The sequence below is a fragment of the Dicentrarchus labrax genome, unplaced genomic scaffold, assembly GCF_905237075.1.
Source record: "Dicentrarchus labrax unplaced genomic scaffold, dlabrax2021, whole genome shotgun sequence".
In the NCBI taxonomy this organism is placed as follows: domain Eukaryota; kingdom Metazoa; phylum Chordata; class Actinopteri; family Moronidae; genus Dicentrarchus; species Dicentrarchus labrax.
Window position 1 is genome coordinate 1,652,842 of NW_026136705.1, and position 23,058 is coordinate 1,675,899.

The 23,058-nt window shown below is 43.5% G+C and overlaps 1 protein-coding gene across 1 annotated transcript in view; it reads right to left on the minus strand.

Moving 5' to 3' along the window:
- Positions 1 to 16,015, minus strand: part of LOC127363532 (cytochrome P450 26B1) — a 36,478-nt gene extending 20,463 nt beyond the window's left edge. The window contains exon 1 of the mRNA XM_051400077.1: positions 14,692 to 16,015. Coding sequence (XP_051256037.1) covers positions 14,692 to 14,895 — 204 coding nt within the window. The 5' untranslated portion in view covers positions 14,896 to 16,015. The remainder of the gene's footprint in view (positions 1 to 14,691) is intronic.
- Between the last annotated feature and the right edge of the window lie 7,043 nt (positions 16,016 to 23,058).

A 23,058-nucleotide genomic window follows, 5' to 3' on the forward strand; every position in this document is an offset into this window, starting at 1 on the left:
CTGTTCATCTTTTATCTTTTTCTTCTATGGATCATAGGATTAATAGCTGCTACTGTCATGGTTTTATGAGGTAGAAATGCATTCAGCATGTTTGTAATGCCTTAAAGGTGTACTCCAGTGAGTCAATATTGTAATTCCATTCATTCTGGGGATTCAAAAGAGACCGATTTAAAAATAATACATGGTCAAAATCAGTGCTGCAGAGGTAGATGTGTCCTGTTTTTTATTTTAGGTCAATCACCTACACTTCCCATAATGCAGCCCTTCCCGTTGACCTTCTTTGCCTGGTGTTTACATTTAACAATTGTTTAAAAGTAGTAAACTTTACAGTAATGTTTTTGGCTTTTAGCTATAATTTGTCATTGCCCATTGATTTCTTCTTTTGGTCTTCCACCGTGTGCCCAAAATAATGGAAACACCTCATTATTCCATTAAAAAAGACATCTATTTTGAAGTAAAGCGGCTGTTCAACCCAAGAACTGAGTCCATATTGGACGATTACGCACCGTCACGATTTAAATGACAGGTAAGGCTGAAGAGGTCCGGGTGGTGTTTTCGTTCCTGAAATAAAAATGTGCCTTTTTATTAACTGTAACACATTCTTTTCTCAACCATAACCATATCGAAGTTGCCATACGCAGGTATTACAGAGACTGAACGTAGTCATTGAACAATTATTTGAACAAACATTTGCAGAATCGTCCGATATCGACATTCTTCCTCTTTCTTGATGCAGTTTGCTGATGTTCTTCATCATGTAATAAAAGATTCCTTCTGGTTTTTAAGGCTTTGTTTACACAAAGACAACTTTTGCTTTGCTTTATTAACTCCCCATGATTCAATGGGCAGGTGCGTCTCGACTGCGTTTTTTCTTCGTCGCACAAACAAAGGTGAAAATCTTGAAATCGCTTCAAATTCTCAGAGGCCGCAGTGTCAAATACCTGTCGAACCGCCATCAAAGACGCACAAGACTCGCCTCCGTCTTCCTGTCGTTCCTGGCAGTTGCAGCTCATCGCTCTCTCCCCTTCTTGCGACGCACCTCACATCTTAACGTTTCTCTGTGTGAACTCGGCCTAAATTGAGCACAGATGCTTCGGCCTCTTTGCAGCTCTGTTAGCTGTTTCATGTTGCTTTGAAAACTCTGATTGCCAGACTGCTTTTATAGATGAAAAATGCTGCTAATTAGCATTCAGCCCCAACACACGCCCCACCTCTGTAGCTGTGTTTGTCATTGAGCTTAAGCTACTTCAGATGTTAAGACCTTTTCATGAGGTGTTGACATTATTTTATCTACACCGTGCATTTTGGAGATTTGTCTCTTGAGGTTTTCCTGTAAAGTTTTACTCAATATCTTGCAGCTGCTTTGCATTCTGGTCTACATCAAGCTTCTGTGGTTGTACACATCTCTATATATTTCTACAGAAAACAGCATCAGCTGCTTGTAGCATGTGTTTCTTCTTGTTGAACGTGCAAAATGTCGACTGGAAAGTAACCGCTCTTTGATTTTAAGGGATTTACACCAATACACAACATTTAAAGCTATTTTCTACCATCGACTTACATCATAGTGACTGGAAATAGCCACCTAAATGTGGCATACCAGGTGAATTCTTATTTAAAGAGAGTATTTTTTAAGAAACGTTCAGCCTTTTATCCCTCATCCTTCACATTTGCAGATTCCGGTTTCTTTCTCTCCCTCTTGACGATCTGTCTGGGTACAAACTGTTGACCTGAACTGTTTTCACAGCTCCTGTACACTTCCTCTTTTAACTGTGGCACACACACACACACATTAGCACACACACCAGGTCGCCGGCTGGCCTCTGGAGCCCTTGGGGTGTGTGTGCGTGTAAGAGTGGGGTTGTTTTCCAAGCTACATTTTGCTGCCACATGGATGTAGAGTGGTTTAGTATGTCTGCCTGGCAGGCCTGCTCTCTCACTCACACTCACACACACACACACACACACACACACACACACACACACACACACACAACACCACAGTCCAATTCGAAGGGAGTTCCTCAGGCAGCCAGACAAGGCTCCCTTTCACACTCCAAGATACAGCAACAGATTGGGCCGATTGTGTACTTTTTGTGGTGTGTGTGTGTGCAGCTACGTGCATTATGTGTGTATCTCTTCATACGTTTACTCTTTCCATTTCTCACTATTTTCTTTTCACACACACACATTTTTGGCGGGATACTGAAGGTTTTCATCTGTCTTATTCCCCACAAGAAAATGGAAAAAAACGGTGCGTAAAACAAAAAAGTTACACTAAAATAATCTGTGTGTGCGTGTGTGTGTGCCAGGGGTGTGGTCTGGATGACATTTAGCATATAAGGTGAGAAGTGTACACCCCCCTTCCCTCCAAAATCTGGCAATACACACACACACACACACACACACACATACAGAGCAAGCATGGAAAAGTTGTGATGTAATGACGCCACACTTCTCTTGCAGGAGAACACGTACATAACCGCACACGGGATCACAACACACACATACACAGAGTCGTAGACGTCGCCGTGGAGACGCAGGCGTCACAGCTTCACACTGATTGCGCAGGCTGAACACACACTTTCCCTCCAAACTTCAGTGAAGCGAAGGAGCCTTCACTGTAAACACTCGCATCGATTCGCAAAAAAAAACAACCCAGAAACCAAAATTGCTACCACAACATTACGGCTGATTTTACCACCGGGGTCACAGGCAACAAACTCTGATGTGAGCTGAAAACCATAAAGAGGTTTCTCTTAATGATGGCGGGCATAAAGTTTTAAAGCTTTTTTTTTTTTTTTCTTCTTCTTCTTCTTCTTGTGGATGCGTTACCAGGCAACTAAGCGAAGCACAAGCTGGCTGCGGAGGGCTCAAAAACATGATGTGTGCATGTGTACGTAAAGGGGAACACCGCTCAGTCACTTGTTGTAAATGTGAATAATCTTTGAACAAAGCCAGAAATCAAAGAGTTTAAGGCACTCTAGTGCTGTTTTTTGGCTTTTTTCTTGCAACCTCACATGGATTTTGTGCTTGTTGTTTGTGCATGCAGGTGTTGTACTCCATTAATTACTGTAAACCAAAGCCGGTGTTAAACTATTCCATCTCAATTTGTATGAAACAGAATTTCACTGGCGCAATTAACTGCAAAATTTGATGCCTCATGGAACACAAACAGCCAATCAAAACTCTGATGTCATCTAACTTGGCTTCCTTTGGGGTTCTACTATAACTACCTGATTTTTACTATGTTGAGTTCATAGCATAAACAGCTGTGATGGACAACAACGTTTTATTGGACAAAAACATGGTCCAAAAAACTAAATAGTCCCCATGATATATTTTTTTTATAGATTTGTCAAATTAACCTTAAGTTTAAGCTACACTGTCTTACATAATTCTATTTTGAATAAATAAGACAGGGTAGTGACTTGTATATTCACTTGAGTCATTAGGTGGGGTAAACGTGACAGGAAATTAAGATTTTTCTGAGTTCTACTGAAAAGTGTCTTAAGGATGTTCCATCGAAGTAAAGTTGTGTGTGTAGTTTTAGATCTTATATATGGTAAAAACACGACCTAAATGCTTCAGCAGCAGAGTAACAGCTGCTACAGTCTCCATTAGACCTATGATTTAATGATGTTTGACTTGCAGGTATGCTTTTATAGAAGTTTACTCAAGGGCCCCAGACCATATTTAAATCAGGGATAGCAATGCTCCTAATTTCAGCACTCTGCTCACTCCTGTGCGTGCTGGATTGTCGTAACGGTAAAGGATGACCTTTGTTACAGCCAGCAAGCGCACAAAGCAGTGTGGAAATTTTTAAATCAGACTAAAATGGTCTGTGTTTTCGACCACTTTCTCGGCCAAAGCTCCCCGTTCACTTTAAGATAAAAACAAAGCCGGCGCCGGCGCAGGTTGAGAGCAGCGAGAGCAGCGAACGCGGCTTCAAACTGGACTCTGAGGCGCCATTAGGTATAAACTACTGCAAAGAGCTGCAGGTTAAGATGAAATCAAAGTCAGGGTAACATTAAGGTTATGTCAGGGTTAAAGGTTATGCACACACCAGTGAGGGTCAGGAACAGTATTTAATAATGAAGTAAGGGAATAGTGCTTTCAACTTTGTGTGTCTACAGTCTGGACAGGGCCGCTCTTGTAACCAGCCATGTCAGCTTCTACAGAGTCCCTTTTATATTTTTTGAACAGAGATTTATCAGATATTTTACAAGAACCTCAATAAAGGAGGGGAGGAGGGGGGGGGGGGGGGTTACAGTGAGGATTTTCCACACACGCCATCCAAACACACACACAAAATCTTTCATTACACGTTCACACACACTCCGGATTTCTGACAAACGCCACCACGATCACAGAAAATCCCATAAAATCTCCCTGTCTCTCTCTTGTTCTCTCCCTCTCCACAAACACACACTCCTCTCACACACACGCTGTCCGAGCAGAGCTAGCTAGCGCGCCGGCCGCGCTAAAAATACCCCCGTCTGTTCTGTTGGGGTTGGCCTGGGGGCGAACCGGGGCCCGGGCTTATAAATGTCCTCTTTGTAGCGCAGTGGAAATGTCCAACAAATGACTCTTTTATTAGGGCAAGACAAAAAAACACAGCTAATTATGTTTACTCAGATCAACGCTGCGGTTCAACCAGCACACACACACACACACACACACACACACACACCCGGGGACAGCGAGAGTGTGTGTGGACTAGGAGAGAAAGTGTACATTTGGTGCAGTTATAAAACATGTTTAAATATTAGAGAAGGCTTTTCTAGAAAGAGGAAGAAACAGAGGCTGATGGGAAAACAGTAGCAGGAACTGAATGACAGAAGTGCTGAATACAACAAAGTCGGATTCAAGGAGTAATTTAGTGGCTCGGATGTGCGTCTGTCCTGCTGAGGCATGAAAACGGAGAGCAAAAAGAGACTTGGTAGATGATGATGTGACATTTTGAGATGTTTCTGAGGCTAAAGTCTGCAGCAAATAAATTCTCAAATGTGTCGTCGTCCTCCGGTTGAAATCCTTTCATTGTGCACGAAAATGTTCGGGCGATGCGCTTGAATTTTTGGGCGACATCTTTCTTGTTTCTACTTATAAGTAAGTAAGTTGCTTTGGTCAAATGGCATCTGGCCAATGAATGTAATGCATTGTACACTAGATATATTGTAGTTACGTATCAACTGCATGGTGCGTATGAGAACTCGGTGTTGCATGGTATTTTCTGGATTAATGAGTCATTGTTGCACAATAACCAACTTAAAATGATCCTCTGTTGAAATACTTTGCAGTAACATAAATTATCACAAATACAATTTCAATTTATATTCTTCTTTCTTTTCTTTATTTTATATAGTTTTGGAGCTGTCACCATTGAAATTAGTCCTGACACAATCGGTTAATTTGCGTAGATTTTGGTGAAAAAAGTTGAACCCAAATTGGGAATTCATCTGAAAACGATTAAAACCATAATTTTTCCATCACTGCAAATCGAATTAAATTTGTTTTGCTCTCATGCATCGGTCACTTTCACCATATCTCTGCAGTCACGTACACAAATTAAACTAAACAAGAGATGCAGAGTACTGACTGGTGGTCACTGCAGGCGCCAACGCTAAAGTGTTGAAGTGCAACTTTTAACACAGGAAAGACAACGAAGCAATGTGAGGTGACGCACCAGCCGATCTTTGTTTTAGTGCGATGGTTGCAATGGAGAAGATGAGTCACATGTTATCATTAGTGACAGGAAAACAACACCCATTCTGGAGAAAATGAACAGGTGAATTAATGACTCACTCAAAACGCTTCAACAGAATATCCAAAGAAGCTATGGCCACACAGCTTGACTGACAGGTGATTTGTTTTTTTGTAACAATGCGATGCAGAAGCGCAAAGATGGCAACGAAAATCTGTCCAAAAAAATGTGAATCTTGAGGACTGTAACTAAATTAAAGGTTAAAAATGAAAAGTGAGAAAGCAGCGGCAGAGAATGGCGAGAGAGAGGAAACGAGGTCAAAGGCTGTGAGGGAATTCCTTCTTTCTTTTCAGCTGTCAATCATTCAGCCGGTGCCAGAGATACCAAGGAACCAGTGTGTGAGCTTTTATGTGTGTGTGTGTGTGTGTGATTGTGTGGCTGAATGGTGCGATAGGTCCTCGACTTGACAATGAACCCCGTCCCTTTGCGGTCACGCCACCGCATCAGGGAGACAGAGAGGGGAGACGAAAGAGAAGGAATGAAGGTAGGATGGGAGAAAGGAAAGGAAGGAAGGAAAGCGAAGGAGGGGAGGAAGAGAGATAAAGAATGGAGGGGAAAGAATGGAGAAAGAGAAAGTGTGAAAGGAGGTAAGCGCCAAAAGCGAAGCGAGAGAAAGCGAGCGCAGAGCGTGGCAGAGGAGGCGGAGAGATGGGAAGGGTGCTCGTTTCGAAAAGGACGGATTAACGAAGAAGGGCTTCGGATAGTTCAGCCAAGAAACAAGGAGAATGGAGGGAGAGAGAGCGAGAGAGAGAGAGCGAGAGAGAGAGAGCGAGCGAGAGAGAGAGGGTTGGCCCCTGACCTGGGGACATTATAGGGAGGGAGATTATGGTTGTTCAAAACTCTCTAAGCACTCACCCCGGGACCCCAGCTAATACCCTGCCACACACACACACACACGCACAAGTACAAGTGAATACAGGCACACAGTGTGGAACTCAACGCATTTTTTTAATAATGTATTTTTCTTATTGTCAATAAATCCCACAAACAGACCGAATGAATACATCCTACTAACAACCGTCTTCCTCTGTCTGTGCCATAGAGCGCCACTGTTCTCCAAAAACTATTAAAAACGCATCAATGAGCCAAATCATGAACATACACTGTAGTTTATTTTGGCCGAATCCCACACACACCGTCCTGCTGCTGTAAATACTCACTAGAACACCAAATGTGTATTCATCCACAGCTGAAAATAGTCCCAAACACAAATGCACTGTTTCCTCCAGTTTGGGTAACATTTGTTAAAAACTACAGTGCCCAGCTGCTGTGGGAATAAACCTTTTTTTTTTAAATAGAAGTATATGTTTGAGCAAACAGCATAGGGAAGTCATAAAGTGTAGGGAGATGGACTAACACGTTGCTGGTTTTTGGTCTTTTCATTGGATTTGTTGACAGTAGAATAAAAAGAATAATTCCTGCGTCGTCCTCTGAGCATTTACACACATATATAAAGTTCATAACTGGCAAACAAGACCGTGTACGCGCATGCATCCACATGTTCGCGCACACGCTTGACCTCCATACTGGATTCCAGCCTCTTAGGGCGAAAACTGTGGAAAGGTTTTTGTGGGCCGACCAATTGACAGACGGAGCGAGCTATAGAGCTGCTGGTCGCGGCTAAAAATGCGTTCTCCGTTTCACACACACAAACACAGTCATTGAGAAAGAGAGCTTAACATTGTGTTCTATACTCAGCCCGGGACAAGAGTGCTGGAGGAGGGAGCAGTGTGTTCTCGGGGTGAAAGAAGGGGCAAGGGAGACCGCTGCCAGCACCTCCTGCTAATCTGAACAAGAGGCGGAGGAGGGCATGGATGGATGGATGGAGAAGGGAGAAGAAGAAGACGAGGGAAAGATGAAAGTAAAATAGGGAGCGATGCTTTTACCAAAATAAGTTTGATTTTTGATTTATGTGGGCCTATTTGTGGTGTCGCTGAAACCTTTTGTGATAAAGCTACAGTGCAAGCAATAAAAGTGGATATACACATCGCTTCTGAGTGGAGGAAGATAAAAACATGGAAAGAGGTGAAGGGGCGGCTGTAATAGGGATAAAGGAGACGGTGGAGAAAAGATAGGAGACGGGGAAATGAGAAAAAAAGATGCGTAAAGCAGAGACGCGAAACGGGAGACGATGGGAGCGAGAAGAAAAGTAAAAAACAATCATTTAAAATAGAGAGACAGAAGAATAAAGAAGAAAATTAGTGTGACGTTAGAAAGTGAGAGGAAAGAAAAGAAAGCGAGGAATGATAAACAATAACACAAAACGCGACTTAAAACGCTGAAATACTTCGACTTTTACGAACAAAACTAACAGAAACATGCCTAGCACTTGATTCTCGATCAATAAATTAAATAAAATGACACAAAAATTGGACAAAAACGAAGTGAAAAGATGGAGAGAAGCTTAGAAAGAAGGTTAACGGGGTGTGAGAAGAGGAGTCCTCGGAGGTTCAAGGGTCCTGCCTTGAATGTTAACACTGCTACGCCACACACACACACACACACGAAGGGCTGCCCTTTGTGCCCGCTCAATGAACTATGTATCTCACACCCAACAAACACACACTCGCACACACACACATTTGCCCGCTCCCTGCCACTCTTAAAAAGAAAGAAAGAAAGAAAGAAAGAGTTAATCATTTGGTATTGTAATGCGATCTATCTGGGCTCACACACTTCTATGCACGTGTCCTAAGTTAGTGTGTGTGTGCATGTTACATACTCTTTATGTGCTCATACACTCATAGTATTTCCATATATCGTGTGTGTGTGTGTGTGTGTGTGTGTGTGTCTCAGGACTGTGTAACCGCAGCTATGCAGCACACAGCGTTCTGGACCGCAGTAATGGAACCTTACTATAGATGAAGCCACCAGGCCTTACAATCCCCGCTCTGTCTGAGCCGGTTAAAGGCACAATGCACCTAAAAACAAAGGTCCCATATGTGCCTTAAACCAGAAGTGATGCACTGGGAAACACACCGCACAATGTAAGTATTTGACAATGATAGTTAGGTCATGATGAGTGTTTGTTATTTTAAGATTGTGTGTGTGTGTGTGTGAGAGAGAGAAAATAGAGCAGGTCGCAATAAAAAGGGGTTTTTAGGATTCAAGTCTTTCGCCAGCAAAATTCTCATGAGGGCGTTTCAAGCTGAGGCCATTAAATCAAACATTAGGATTTTTGAAAAGGTTAAATCGGCTCTTGATCCAGGATTAACAATGGACGTTAGGACAGAAACTAACTGTATGATTCTGGGTATTTTCACAGTTTATCTTTAAAATCTTTGGTTTTGTTAAAGCACCGTAAGTGTTTTTATGTTGTGGTCAATGAGCTCGCTTTGACTGTGGAGTAAATGCTAAAACATCAAACCATTGGTTGGAATCAAAGCTGCCCTCAAATGCAACTTGTGACGACGTATTTTGTACATGGAAAGCCAAATACACAAAATTGTGTACTTAAATGGTTTAAGTCCTGTTGCTAAGAAACTGATAGACGCTGTATTTCTACTTTTTTGAAAAATCATGAATGATTTTGTTCTTTTAACTTTTAAATACCGCATTTACATGCATTAAAAAAAACAAAAAAACTAGCTAAGTAACTAAAGTCATATTTAATTATGAAGTTAATGTATACGCCAAAACTCAAGACACTCTCCACTAACAAAGTTATGAAAACCACATTAGATGGTTGTTCGAAAAGACTGTTCTTATAAAGACGACTGCACTTTAAGGCACCATGAGTGTGTCTCAGGGGACAGAGGAAGATTAAAGGACGAATTCGCCCTTAAAAGGGGCTCTGCTGCTGGTTAAATGTTGAGGAATTTGGTTGGTAAAAGTGCTACCAGAAAGAACCAGAGACAGCAGGACAGGTGTAGAAGAAGAGGAAGAGAGAGGGAGAGGGAGAGGGAGAGAGAGAGAGAGAGAGCTGTCATCGCTGTGTGAGATGAGAGAGTGTTTGGTCTGCAGGACTGTTATTACTCTGCCCACCGTCATTTACACTTCATCACTGCAAAACAGACAGAGACAAGAAGACAGCCTGGCAGACAGAAGGTCAACGCATTAGTGTGTGCGTGTGCGTGTGTGTGTGTGTGTGTACAGTAGATATGCATATGTGTGTGATGTATGTGAGCTGCTGCTAACGTTTGTCCGAACTGCTGAAGGCCAAATTGGACGAATTATGAAATGAGGAAACAATCACTGATAAAAAACTTTGCACCTTCAGCATTGAAATGTACTGTGTATTTGTGTGTGTGCGCGCGTGTGTGCGTGTGTGTTGGGCTCTCTCTGGCTCAGGCTCATTCACAAACTTAAATCACACAACACACACAAACACCAAGTACAGTCTGAGTCTCTGTGCCATGTGTTCATTTCCTCTGGTCTGACCCAGATTCAGTCCAGCCTGTCTGCACCGCATGTGTGTGTATTTGTGTGCATTTATGTATGTGTGTGTGTGTGTGCGTGTGTGTGTGTGTGTGTGTGCGTGCGTGTGTGTGGTATCAGGACCAACCCAGGAGAAGCCCTATCCAGATAGGTTTCCCCTCGTTGACTGGGAACAGCATCTGTGGACGTGTGAGTCTGTGTGTGTCGATATCGATTCCATCAAACGAGGAAACTCGCGCTGCGGCAGATCCCGGTGCGCATACGTGTGTTTTTTGGAGGTCTGAAGAACTTCATTACCCAGAAATCTTAGAACACTGTATTAGTAACCCTGTACTAATACCAATAATCCAGAAGATTGCTTTTAATTTCACATCCAAACCATCAATTAATTCAAAAACCACGTCTGGGAACTTTGCACTTTGGTGACCCCAAGTGGCAGCAGCAGGTAACTGCTTTCATTTTCAAAGGTTGACACTCATATAGATCATGAGAATTGTGTATTTGACATAAAATGCATGTTGGTGTTTAGAAACCACTGCTGTCTTTCACTCTGACATTGGCTTTTAACTTCCTAAAGTTTCAAAATGGGGTGTTTCATTTTTCAAATCAAGCAAATCTTGAGCGTGCAATTTGTAAATACAGGAAAATACAAGAAAAATGAATGTTATATCACAAATAAATAAAGAAATTCATAGTATAAATAGTGCCACCAGCTTTCATCCAGCAGGAAATAAAAGTAAATAACTAATGCATGTTTATCTCGATATACATGAATCTACACCATGTAGGTGGTGTTTCATTGCGTGTGTGTGTGTGTGTGTGTGTGTGTGTGTGTGTGTGTGTGTGTGTGTGTGTGTGTGTCGCTCGGTACTAACGCTCCTGCTTGGCACCGTCCCTTCAGAAAGCTCCAGCTCCTAATGAGAGCAGACAGGTCTTTGGCAGAGTGACCATAAAACTATTCCTAACTGCAGATCGCTTTAAAATGGATCCATCACAAAAATGTGCTGCTGCTGCTGTGTGTGTGTGTGTGTGTGTGTGTGTGTGTGTGTGTGTGTGTGTGTGTGTGTGTGTGTGTGTGTGTGTGTGGAGTTACAACTACACTGTACACTCACATTAAAACAGAAAGAGTGTTAATGGAAGAAACCTGGAAGAGGCGTTAAGGGAAAAGAGGAAACTAACAGAACAACAGAGATTGTGAGTTAAATTCTGAAACCTGAACACATTCGAGATGAAAGAAAAAAGTTTTTCTGGCAGTTTGCTCAGACTACGATATTTTCCTTAAAGCAGATTTTTATAACAACAGAAATAATTGTGCAAACAACATAAAAGAGGTCAATCGTAGTGTTGAAGCTAAAGAGAATTATAACCTGAATCTGCAGCTCTCCTCTGCTTTACAGATGTTAATGCTGATAGTATTGTAACAACCGTACTGTTTCGGTTCACTCTCACGGTTCTCATGGTGTCATTTTAATCAAAAAATCTCTAAAAACTCGCAGTTCACTTCGTACTCAGCACCGAACAGCAGACACACACAGTTAGAGACTAGCTGGTGGACATTTAGCAGCTAAAGAACCAGATATTTCCTTCAGGAGGTGGTGGAGACCAAAAGTAGAGCTAAAAGAGAGTGAATAGTAAAAGCTCCAAATGCTTGCTGACAGTTTAAAAAGGTGATATGTCGATGTATGTTCGCGTGTTTCTGCTGCCCCAATGTGGCCAAAAAGATCTGTTATCCCAGGTTTAAGTAACGAATACCGAACAAACAAACCAAGAGATGCTATTAACCTGAACAATTCCATCAACACTCAAACCACAATGACAGAATAGGTTGTGAGTGACGCAACAACAGTTCTTTTTTAGGTTCAAGCAACTAAAAATACATCAACTTAAGAGTTTTCTAGTTTAAGAATCCAGCTGTGATTTAAAAAAAAAGAACCCTCTGCTTTGCTACTCAAGTACTTTGAACAAATAGCTAGTGCTGTCATTTTTTTTTTTAAGGATTTCACCTTTTATTTGCCGAAGACAGGTTTGTCTCCTCTTACTGGATCTCTGCGCCTGGAACAAACTTTTAACTTTCCTAAAGAAGATCTTGTCTCAGAAACAATGTTTGCAAGACTTGCAGTTGCATTTGGGGGACTTCTGAGGAACTTCTTAACATTTTGGACACAACATCTGCCCCACCCCCGGGTTTTGCAGGGAGAGGACTCGTCTCTGGGCACGTGTGACATGTCTTCTCCACGAGCAATCAAGCAGCAGACTAGTAGCTGAGACATAAAACAGCATCTGGGCAAGAAGGTCCCATCAGATCTCCATCTCTGTCTGTCTCCCTCCCCCACAGAGCAGATGATTATTAGACTGCAGCCCAGCCTCTCTCTCTCTCTCTCTCTCTCTCTCTCTCTCTCTCTCATGCACACAGTTTAACAGCGTTCATGAGGCATTTCATTGACCACACTGACTTCTCAACCTTCACTTCCAGATTTGGTCAAGACCCCGGTCCAGTGAAAGACCAGAACTCTCCTCACTCTGCGGATTCTGCCACATTGTGCTCTGCTTGTGGGGACATTTGGTCCTCATAAGCATAGGCACACTCAGCCTTTCATTCCTCTATCTGACTGACATGCCTCACCCCCCCTCCCAACCCCCCCACCATAAACTTGGCCGCGGTCCCCGGTTGCATTCCGGGAACGCGTCTCGCTCAGTGTCAGATGTAACGGAGAGGAGCACCGCGAGTTCAAGCCCCGCACACGGCCAACGTGCCTCCGCTAGTCGAGCTTCGCATTTTTTCCCTCCCCCCTTTTGCTTTTCTTTTGGAGGTTTTTCTCTTTCTCTGCCCCCCCCTCTCTCTCTCTCTCCCTCTCCCTCTCCACCCCCCCACCCTTTCTGTCGGCGTGCTCCGGGGAGCCATCGGTTCACGCTGACAACCGCTGCTTAGTAGCGGCACTCGCGTGCAGCCCGGTGGGGTCGAACTGCGAGCTTCCTTCTCTCAGCTGATAAAAATCCCTCTCTCACCCTCTTTTGTCCACATCTCTCTCTCTCTCTCTCTCTTTCTGTCTAAACGTAGAAGGTTAAGCACAGATTCAGACACATTCCTCCTGCACACAAAGGATTGTGGGACATATCCCGATTGATCGGGACTCAATATGTTAATTAGAAGATCAGTCCCTCAGGTTAGTGAGCGGAACGGGTAGAGGAGTGAAGCATCGCACCAATAAAAGATCGATTATCCCTCAACTGACAGCTGGGAAAAAGTTGCGCTCAACACGTGCATGTCTCAGGACTGTCCTGTTTCTGTCTGTCAGCTTGTAAGAGGAGGAATCTCGGTCGCTGGATGATTCCTGAAACATGCAGCATGCTGGGAACTTTTTTTGGACGCAGCCGAGATGAGCCCGCAGGGAGCGGGGCTGTCTGGAGAGAGAGAGAGAGAGAGAGAGAGAGAGAGAGAGAGAGAGAGAGAGTCCGAGGTGTGCACTTTACCCTCACCTTCACCCTTCACACTTTAACTCCCACAACTTCTCTCCCCCCTTCCTCACTCCCTCTCTCACATTCTTCTCATTTCTGCAGTTTAAACATTGAACTTTAATTTGAAATCTCACGGAAACAGCAAAACTTTCATTTCGATTCTGTGTTTGACTTCTGCAGGGAGACACCCGCCGTCGCTACCCGCCGCAGTATCAGATATGATGGATAGCCTATCAGCCTGACTGCGGCTCGACCCCTCCGCGCAGGGAGAGTCGCGCCGCGGCTGGCTGACCCGACACGCTCCCGTCTGAGATAATAAAAAAAAGCCACTGATCTGATCGCCTGGTGGAGCCACAGTGGAGTGGGAGACAGATTGCAGGGCTATAAACTAATCAAAAGTGAGGTGAAAGTCTTTGATGGTCGTGCGCGCCTGTGTGTGTGTGTGTGTGTGTGTGTGTGTGTGTGTGTGGCTGCCGGCGGCTGCGCGCGGACTGGAGTCGCTCTGTGTGCATCACATGCGCTCCGGATGAGAATGAACCAGCTTAAATTAAACCTAAAGACGCACATTTGTCGGGCTGAGATGAGACTTTGGGAGTAGATTTGACACTGCGCATCGTAGGATGTTGGAACAAACTGATAAAAGTTGTGAATAATGGTGGAAAAAGCACAAATCTGAGTTGTTCTGGTTGCTTGAACTGGTGGATGTTTGAGAGCATCACCGACAGGACGCTAAAACGCTTGTGGCAAAATATGTGAAAATGAGCAGTATTGGTGGTTAACGGCTCTGCTGTATATAAAGATGATCTTAATGTCCCACTGCAGACGGACTCATCAGTAACTTGCTGACAGAGATCCGTTCAACGAGCGCGCAGTAAACCAGTGAAACAGTGTAAAAGTGATGAATGAACTCAAAATGCCCCCCCCCCCCCAAAAAAAAAGTCTCGAAATTCTGAAAGAATCAAACAAAGAAACAGATAAAACTGATTCCACCATAAACGGATGAAGTCCCCGGCACAGACACCGGGACCCGCACTGACCCAGATACCGTGTCGCGCTCCACCAAGCCCCCCTCCCCGCCCCGAGGGCGCGCTTACCTGCAGAAGCCAGTGGCAGGTCTCGCCGATGAAAGGGAAGCCCATGGATCCTTTGGGCATGGGAAGCTTGCAGTTTTTATCCCGCGTGGCCGTCCATCTAAGCTGCCACAGCTGCTGGGAGACGGCGAGGAGCAGGGCCATGGACACCAGGCAGGCGGCCAGGGTGGCCAGAGCCGAGACGAGGTCGAAACTGTCGAACAGCATGGTGATGGAGAGCCCGGCGGTCTCTCTGGAGCTCCGGACGACTTTCAGAAAAGCTGCTGAAAGTTGCGCTGAAGTTTCTTTAAAGTTTATATTCGAGACAAAAACGGGTAGATCTGGATCCGGATCTGGATGATCTAAAAGTTGGAAAGTTTTTTTGCGTAAAAGCGCAGCGCTCTTTTACGCACTCCTGAGTCGTCTGGAAGTGTGCTTTCAGAATGAATGAACTTTGTGGAGTGCGATCTTTTCTTTCAGATAGATTGAATCTCTATCTATAGATAGTCACAAAGTGGCGTTTCTGTGCGTAAAAAGTGCAAATCAAAGTGTCGCCTGAGCGGAGGAGATGCTACAGGTGAGCTGCGCTCCCCGTATCTTCAGTATCACTCCTCAGCGTGTAAAGTGGAAAAATAAAACCATTAAAACTCACTTTGTTTTAATGATTTAAGCATTTAGCACAACAATCACACAAGGCTGGGGACTGTCCTGATGTTTGAAATCTCATTTTTGGTCTCGTTTGTGGGTCAGTGACTTAAAATGAAGTTGTTGTTTTTTTTATCTGAAACTTGAAGGCAAGCAAAAATCTCAAGGTGACACGTTTATGTCAAAAGCTGGGACACCGTGGGACACGTGGAAAAAGTGAAGCCGAGCCCTGGAACTAACAAGGGCTTTACTTTTTAAAACTTCTCGAGGGATGGAAAGACTTGGTTTGGGGGGAAAAATGAACGAAAGCTCTTCCAGGAATCGCGTCTCTCTCTCTCTTTCTCTCTCTCTGCTCTCAACTCCAAAAAAAAAGTGTTTTGTTTTAGTTTTTTCAAAAAAGCCTCTTTAAAAAAGTTTTTAATCTCTCTCTGAAGCAAACACGAGGAAGATAAAGTGTAGACTTTTAAGATCCGTGAGCGTGCAGGGATGAATAGGTGCGCAGGAGATGCTCAAGAGCCACCGTCCTCCTTCTCCTTCTCTTACTTTCTGTCGTCCACTCTCTTCTCTGTGTACCTTTCTGTTTCTGAGCGCTCCTCTCTCTCTCTCTCTCTCTCTCTCTCTCTCTCTCTCTTCTGGCTGCCTATACAAGTCACCCTCAGTGTGTGTGTGTGTGTGTGTGTGTGTGTGTGTGGGTGCGTGCGTGCGTGCGTGCGTAAAGAGTGTGTGTGCGTCAAGCCAGAGGCACCAATGAGTGTTTATATAGTGCAGAGGCAACTGGAAGGCGAATAGGCGGCCAAGGGCTCCCGTCGCCCCCCTCCAACCCCACCCCACCTCACTCCAGCGTCGGCTAGAGAGGGGGAGAGAGACTCCCCTCCCCTTCCCTCCTCCTCCTGCTCTCCCCTTCCTCCCTCCATCCCTCCCCCTCCTCCTGCTCTCCCCTTCTTCCCTCCATCCCTCCCCTCTGCCCCACCTCTTTCAGCTCCTGGAGGACCCCCCCCACACACACACACACACACACACACACACCTCCCTCCTCCTCCCTTTCCCCTCCCCTCCTCTTCCTCCTCTCTCCTCTCAGAAGGAGGGGTGGTGTAAAGTGAGCGGCAAGCGGCGCAAGAGGAGAGGAGGCTTGGAGCGTGCTGGAGCTGGCTGAGCGCCAGTGAGAGAGAAAGAGAGGGAGGGAGGGAGGGAGGGAGAGAGAGAAACAGGGCTCGCAGTAACTTTTATGACTTCTGTCTCCGTGCAGGACGTGCGCACTCTTGAACTAATCACCTGCAGACTATAACGGCGCTGCGCACACATCAGGATTGATGTAACCTCATTTTTACCGACTAGTCGAGGCATTAGACTCCAAATCAATAACAAATTGAATTGTGGTTAGTTTGAAAGAGAGTTACTGCTGTAAAATGATCCGGGTTCACTCCAAATGTGCCGTGGATCTCAGACGCGCTTTTACGCACGGAGTTCGGTGCGTATTGGTAGTTTCTAATCTGCTCCTTCAGTTCAGTATCTTCGGGTTCTCTCCCGTCCATGTTCCCGGTGCATCATGGGACACGATGCCCGGACCACGGACCGAAACCGACATCATTTGGCTCCAAAATGAATCTGTGCCAAATGGTTCAAATCTGTCTGAATGAGTGGAAATGTTGGTCTCACGATGTAACAGTGATTCATAACTCTTCATCAGTCATTTAATTTATGGATTATCACCTTATTCTCTTCATCTTTTACTCTCACACACATTGGAGCAGTGTAGGGGTCCTGCTCATGGGCACTTCAACAATAAGACAGAGGAGAGTCCTGCTCATTAAGTTTCTTTCTTTCTTTCTTTCTTACTTTCTTTCTTTCTTTCTTTCTTTCTTATTCTTTAACTTTTATTTTTTCCTGATTTTTCCAACATTCTTTAGGCTAAATAGTCTAAGATGAAATCTCTAACAACCTGTTTATACAAGCAATTCTCTTTCTTCAGAAGTATAAAATCAGCGGGTTCACATCATCCCATCACTCTGCATCACTTAAACTCCCATGACCTGAACCGACTGACTCAAGCATCCATTTCACCGGAAAGGTCACGGGTTCGACTCTGACTCCCCGTCCCCCGACCACGTGTCCCTGTCCTCGCCACAGCCTCTCCTTCCTAAGTCTTTAGAAAACAATCAGATCAATCAGATGCAGGCGTGGAGGGAAGTCGGGGGCTGTTCTCGGCAAGCTGCTGCGCCACCTCCATTCCAAAGAAAATGACTGGCTTCAATTAGGTCCTCTGAGTGTGATCAGGAATATTACCAGCCGTTCTATAACAGAGAGGCAGAGAGGAGACCCTGACCCCAGCTGCAGCACACACACACACACACACACACACACACACACACACACCTGCCAAAGGTCATTCAGATAGTGGCGAGTCTAAGTTTCTGCAGTTTGTTTCATGATTGTTTGGTCAATTTCTTTCTTAGTTTGTCTTCTTTTTACTCATTCTGCTATCCACCTTTAATCTCATCCTCTCTTCCTCCCTTTCTCTTCTTCTTCTGTGTCTCTCTCTTTCATTATTTAGTCCCTGCTGCTGTTGTTCTTCCCTCCTTTTCTTTGCTTTAATCTACATATTTGTGCCCCTTTTTCATGCATACAGCATGCCCATTTCCCTTTCTCCTTCCTCTTCATCCCTTTTGCTGACTTTTCCTCCTTTATTCCCTCCATCAGAGTAGAATAAAGAACAATTCTCAGAGGAATTTTTGCCCATTTGGGATTTTTCCACTAAAGAACTGGAGGTCTCTCTCCCTCTCTCTCTCTCTCTCTCTCTCTCTCTCTCTCTCTCTATCTATCTATCTATCTATCTATCTATCTATCTATCTATCTCCCCTCTCTCTCTCTCTCTCTCTCTCTCTCTCTCTCTCTCTCTCTCTCCTTCTCTTCTTTCAGCGTCTCACACTTGTTCTCTGACAACGGCTCAATGCTGCCGCCTAGCGGAGGAGAAACACATGGCAGCTGGCCAGAAAGAGAGGAGGAAAGAGGAAAATTTCTTTTAAAGAAAGAAAACACATTTCTTTTCGCTTTTTTAAATATTAGAAGTTTAGATTTGTGCAGAAATGGCCATCAGAGACTCATAGCTCTCTGATGAACACACACACACGCACACATTTTCTGCTGACATGATAGAAAGGTTAACCATGGGGTGAGTCAATCAACTCTTTAGATTCTCATAAATGCTTATTTGTGACTTTTTATGGCTCAGTATCTGGAGATGACTTAAACCCCTGTTGCCATATCTGCTTAGAAAGATTATTGTTCTCATATTTAGAAGCATTAGGTAAATAGGAACACATACAGTAACTAAGGGGTTAAAAGGCTTGAAATAGCATCAGTTTTTGTGTCTTTTATTGTGGCAGGGAAAACCAGTGAGTGCATCCTTGCTGTTGGGGCATCAGTGTACAGTTTGGAGAATAAAAAACAGTAGATAGATAGAAACAGACTAACTTCCTTAGTCTATGATGAGCTCTAAGTGAAGTCTAAGTAGCCTACATTCATAAGAAGCAGACAAAAATAGATAAATAAATACAAACTCAGAAACAAAACAAAAATTCAGAAACTTTAAAAATGATAAAACTACATGCAAGAAACACTCAACTTGAATCAAACATGCACATAATTCATGTACATACATGGAGCATGTTTCACCTCGACAAACTTGCCAGTGACACATGGATTACTGTAAAGAAAAGACTGTATGTAATGTATGTAAATCCTCCAGCAAAACAGCCTTAAGGTACAATCAATCACATTCATACACAGACGATACTGTTTTTCCAAACAACACTCACAGATTATGCAGGAGGAAGGTATAGGAACCGTTCAGCCTGGAATAAACTCTGCATTTATGGATGTATTTATAAAGTTCAAAAGGTCATTGGGTGTATGAATGGCTCACGTTTGCCATTATGCTTCTATTTTTGTTTTAATAATCTAACATTCATATTTAAGACGTATTCATTTGCAGTTGTTTGCCACCTACCATCCCAATGGTTTCACTTGGATTTCACAATAAAAGCTTGAAATAGATTCAACTTTTGACAAACATACAGCACTTCAAAAAAGAAAAAAAACACTGCTACACACTTTGCAAAATTGCTGAATCACAGCAACATAAAAATGAACTTTAGGTGAGGAGGAGGGAGTGTCAGCACCATGGATAGCGTCATAGCATTGCAGATACACAAAATCAGGCTATTTATATCTTTTCTTAATATAACTAAAGACAGAAATAGAAGTCATAGAGGTTAAATCGTGTGCTTGACAGTTTCTTAGAAGGAAATCTGTCTTGTTTCCTCTGTCATCGTATGGTGGTGGGGGTGGGGGTGGTGGGGGTTACTTCTACTGCAGCTTTATTTTAGTGAACAAACCATGTTCGTAAGGTCAGTTTATATTTGTTAGTACATAGCATCTTTATAGGTATATGTATAGATATAGGTAGCCAGCACTCCACAGACGAGGCCCATGGGTCAAAAAACAGAGAAATCCTCGTATGAAAGGGTTAATAAAGATTAGGTTTTGTTTTTTGTCTCATCAGTTAAACATTCTTTCAGCCGCCCAGCAAACTCCTGACCACATGCCATCCGTGGTTATGTTGGATTGAATGTTTGTCACAGTTGGGATCATGCATTATATCACTAATACCCGAGTAGAAATTCTTAACTGTGATTATGGGTACGACTGTGATGTAATAGACACTGTTGGCAGCATTAAAGAAACCATAATCACGAAGGAAAATGCCCCTGAAACATAAGTAACATTTCACTGTTGTAGCTTGTCGAGGTGGAGTTTGTTTTAACTACTTTATATACAGTTCAGGAGTTTAAGGATCACGACATAAATCTGAGGGGTCATGAAATGATTGGTACAGCTAGACAGATGTACATTCCTTTTTCTTTTTTGGTATGCTGTTTGTATTATAATAATATTTTTTTTCCCTCTTTGAGCCTAAAACTGGTTAAATACAATCAGAAGTCTAACAGCTACCACAGAAACCTCTGCCAGTTCTCTGAAGTAGTTAGGATTGCTCCTCAGTGGCAAGGCGCAAGGTGTGGATGAGATTCGCCCTGAGATGCTGAAGGCTCTGGACATTGTTGGGATGTCTCGGTTGACCTGCCTATTCAATGTCACCTGGAGGCCTGGGATTGCAGAATGGCAGACAGGAGGGTGTGCTCCAGTTATCAGGGTATCTCACTGCTCTGCCACCAGGGAAAGCTTTTGCCAGGGTGCTGGAAAGAAAGCTTTGCATGCTTATTGAACCCAATATCCAGGAGGGCTGGACCAGCTCTTTACCCCGTCACTACAGTCTTCATCTGTTTTTATGGATTTAGAATACAGGGTACCGGGACAGATTCTATGATTTTCATGGATAAGATCTCAAGAGGCAGCCAAGGGAAGGTGTGTCTGATATGGACCGTTTCTCTGCTCTTTACAGATGATGTTGGCTTTATCAGATGTGCATCCAGCAGCGGTTTGCAGTCGAATGTTAAGCATTTGGGATGAGAATCAGTAGCTCCATGTCTGAGGCCATGATTCTCTGCCGGAAAAAGGTGGATCACTCCCTGCGGTTTGGGAGTGAGTCGCTGCCCCGACTGAAGGAGTTCAAGTATCGTGAGGTCTTGGTCTTGTTCACGAGTGAGGGTAGAATGGAGTATGTAGTAGTAGTATCGGACTGTTTGTCTGTCACCTATGGTCATGAGATTTGGATACAAGCAGCTGAAATGAGTTTCCTCCATGGGGTGTCTGGGCTCAGCCTAATGGTGTGCTCCCACAAAACCTGAATAGCCAAAGACACATATAGACAAGCATTCGTGCAGGACAATGCAAACTGAGCAGAACAGCAAAATGCGCCCCATTTGCGCCCAGGGCTAAAAATTCGGAGCAAATAATTTGCACGTATTTTGGGTTTTTTTGCAGTGTTGTGGGTTCGGCATCATAATGTAGTTATTTTTGCATTCTTTTTATCCATTTATTGCATTTAAATCACAGCAAAATATATTTATTTGGGGTTTCTTTTCACCCTTGAAAATTTGGTTCGCGTTTGAGGGAACTCACCATTACAGATAAATGGGGTAAACAGCCCCGAAATCAAGAGGGGTCTCAGAGTAGAACCACTGCACTAATAATTGGTATTTAATATATATTATGCAACATACTGTATATATATTATTAAATGTAGCTCTAGCAACATGCTGCACATATATTATGGTCATTTAGGTCTTTGGGTCAGTGTATAATATAAAAATGTCCTCATTTAAAAGCTTTGATGTAAAAAACAGGGCAAAGTTCAGTTAGATTTAAAATAACTGATTTGATTGAGTCAAGTGAATGTCAGTTTGAAGAGGAAAAAAACCACAAGCAGGAGAGTGGATGATGTAGATAAGTGTCTCTGATTCAAAGCTGATTCACAAACTGCTGGTGTAACTCTGATTGAACAGATTGTGGCAGGTAATGACTGTTTCTCGCAGAGTTCAGCAGAGGTTCAAACCAGCTCTGATTCAAATAGTTCCTGCGCATTCATAAACACACAACCAAACCACTGCCTTCCTGAAAATCCTCCACTGGAGCTTTACGTGACCTCATCTATTCCATTACAAGGTCATGACCTCTTGTATAATGTCTCAGTGTTTCCATTCGAGGTCGGAGATGTGAAGATTTGGCGGTGCTTAGCCCATTAACACCGTTATGTGTGTAAGTTAGATAATTACTGCTTTTGTGTGGCTGAGGCGCGAGTGTGAATGTTTCTTTGTACAAGCAAAGACGCCTTATCTTTACATTCCACAGCTATGTCCATTTGAGCTTTTAACACTTTACCTAAACACGCACACACACGCTCGGTTACCTCAGTTAAACCACGTGGAGACAGTGTGGGTGTGTGACAGAAAGAATAGAGTGTGTCAGTGTGTGAGGAAGAGTGTGAGTGTATGATGATGCGTGTCAGTTTTGCTAGCGAACGTATTTTCAATTTCCTCTGACACTGGAACGACCTTTCACAGCCAAGGTGTTTAGCTTAGAGCTTTGGAGGGCTTAGTGGGACACAGGAAGCGAACACGAGCACACACACACACACACACACACACACACACACGCGCACACACACACACACACACACAGAGGACAGGCAAGAAGATGGAGGTAAGAAGGGAAAAGGGAAACAGAGTGCAAGAAGTTTAGTAATAATCATAGAATAATATTTACCTGGCTTAGTTGCAAAAACAGTTTTATGTATTTACAAAGACATGCAGGGAAAAGATCTTTGCACATCTTTATTCACTGCAGGCAGGTTGCGTAGGAGAATAAATGGTGAGTGAAGGTAACAAAAATTATACGCTGTCACATTTATGGTAAATTCAATACATTTCTTAAATTGAGAATCACATTGTCATATGAATAGATGTCTGATTACGGTGATTCCTGAATGTAGGCCTACCAGTGGTGAGACTGCTACAACTCATTTGGAGTACCCGGATCAGTCCGTCTGCAGGAACCAAACTGATATTAAACCTCCGTCAAACTGCCAGCAAGGTGGCGAACAAGTCGATCTTCATAATGTCAAGGTAAGGCAGTTCAAATTTGAAAAAGGTATTAGATATTGTCCTACTGCCCAACGTTGATCAGCACAAACTGAGATGGCCTGTTTTCTTTTACGTTTTTTTGTGTTTGTTTTATGTTTTTCTTCTTTTTTCGGTTATTGTTAACAAACAACTTTAAAAGAAAGTCGCC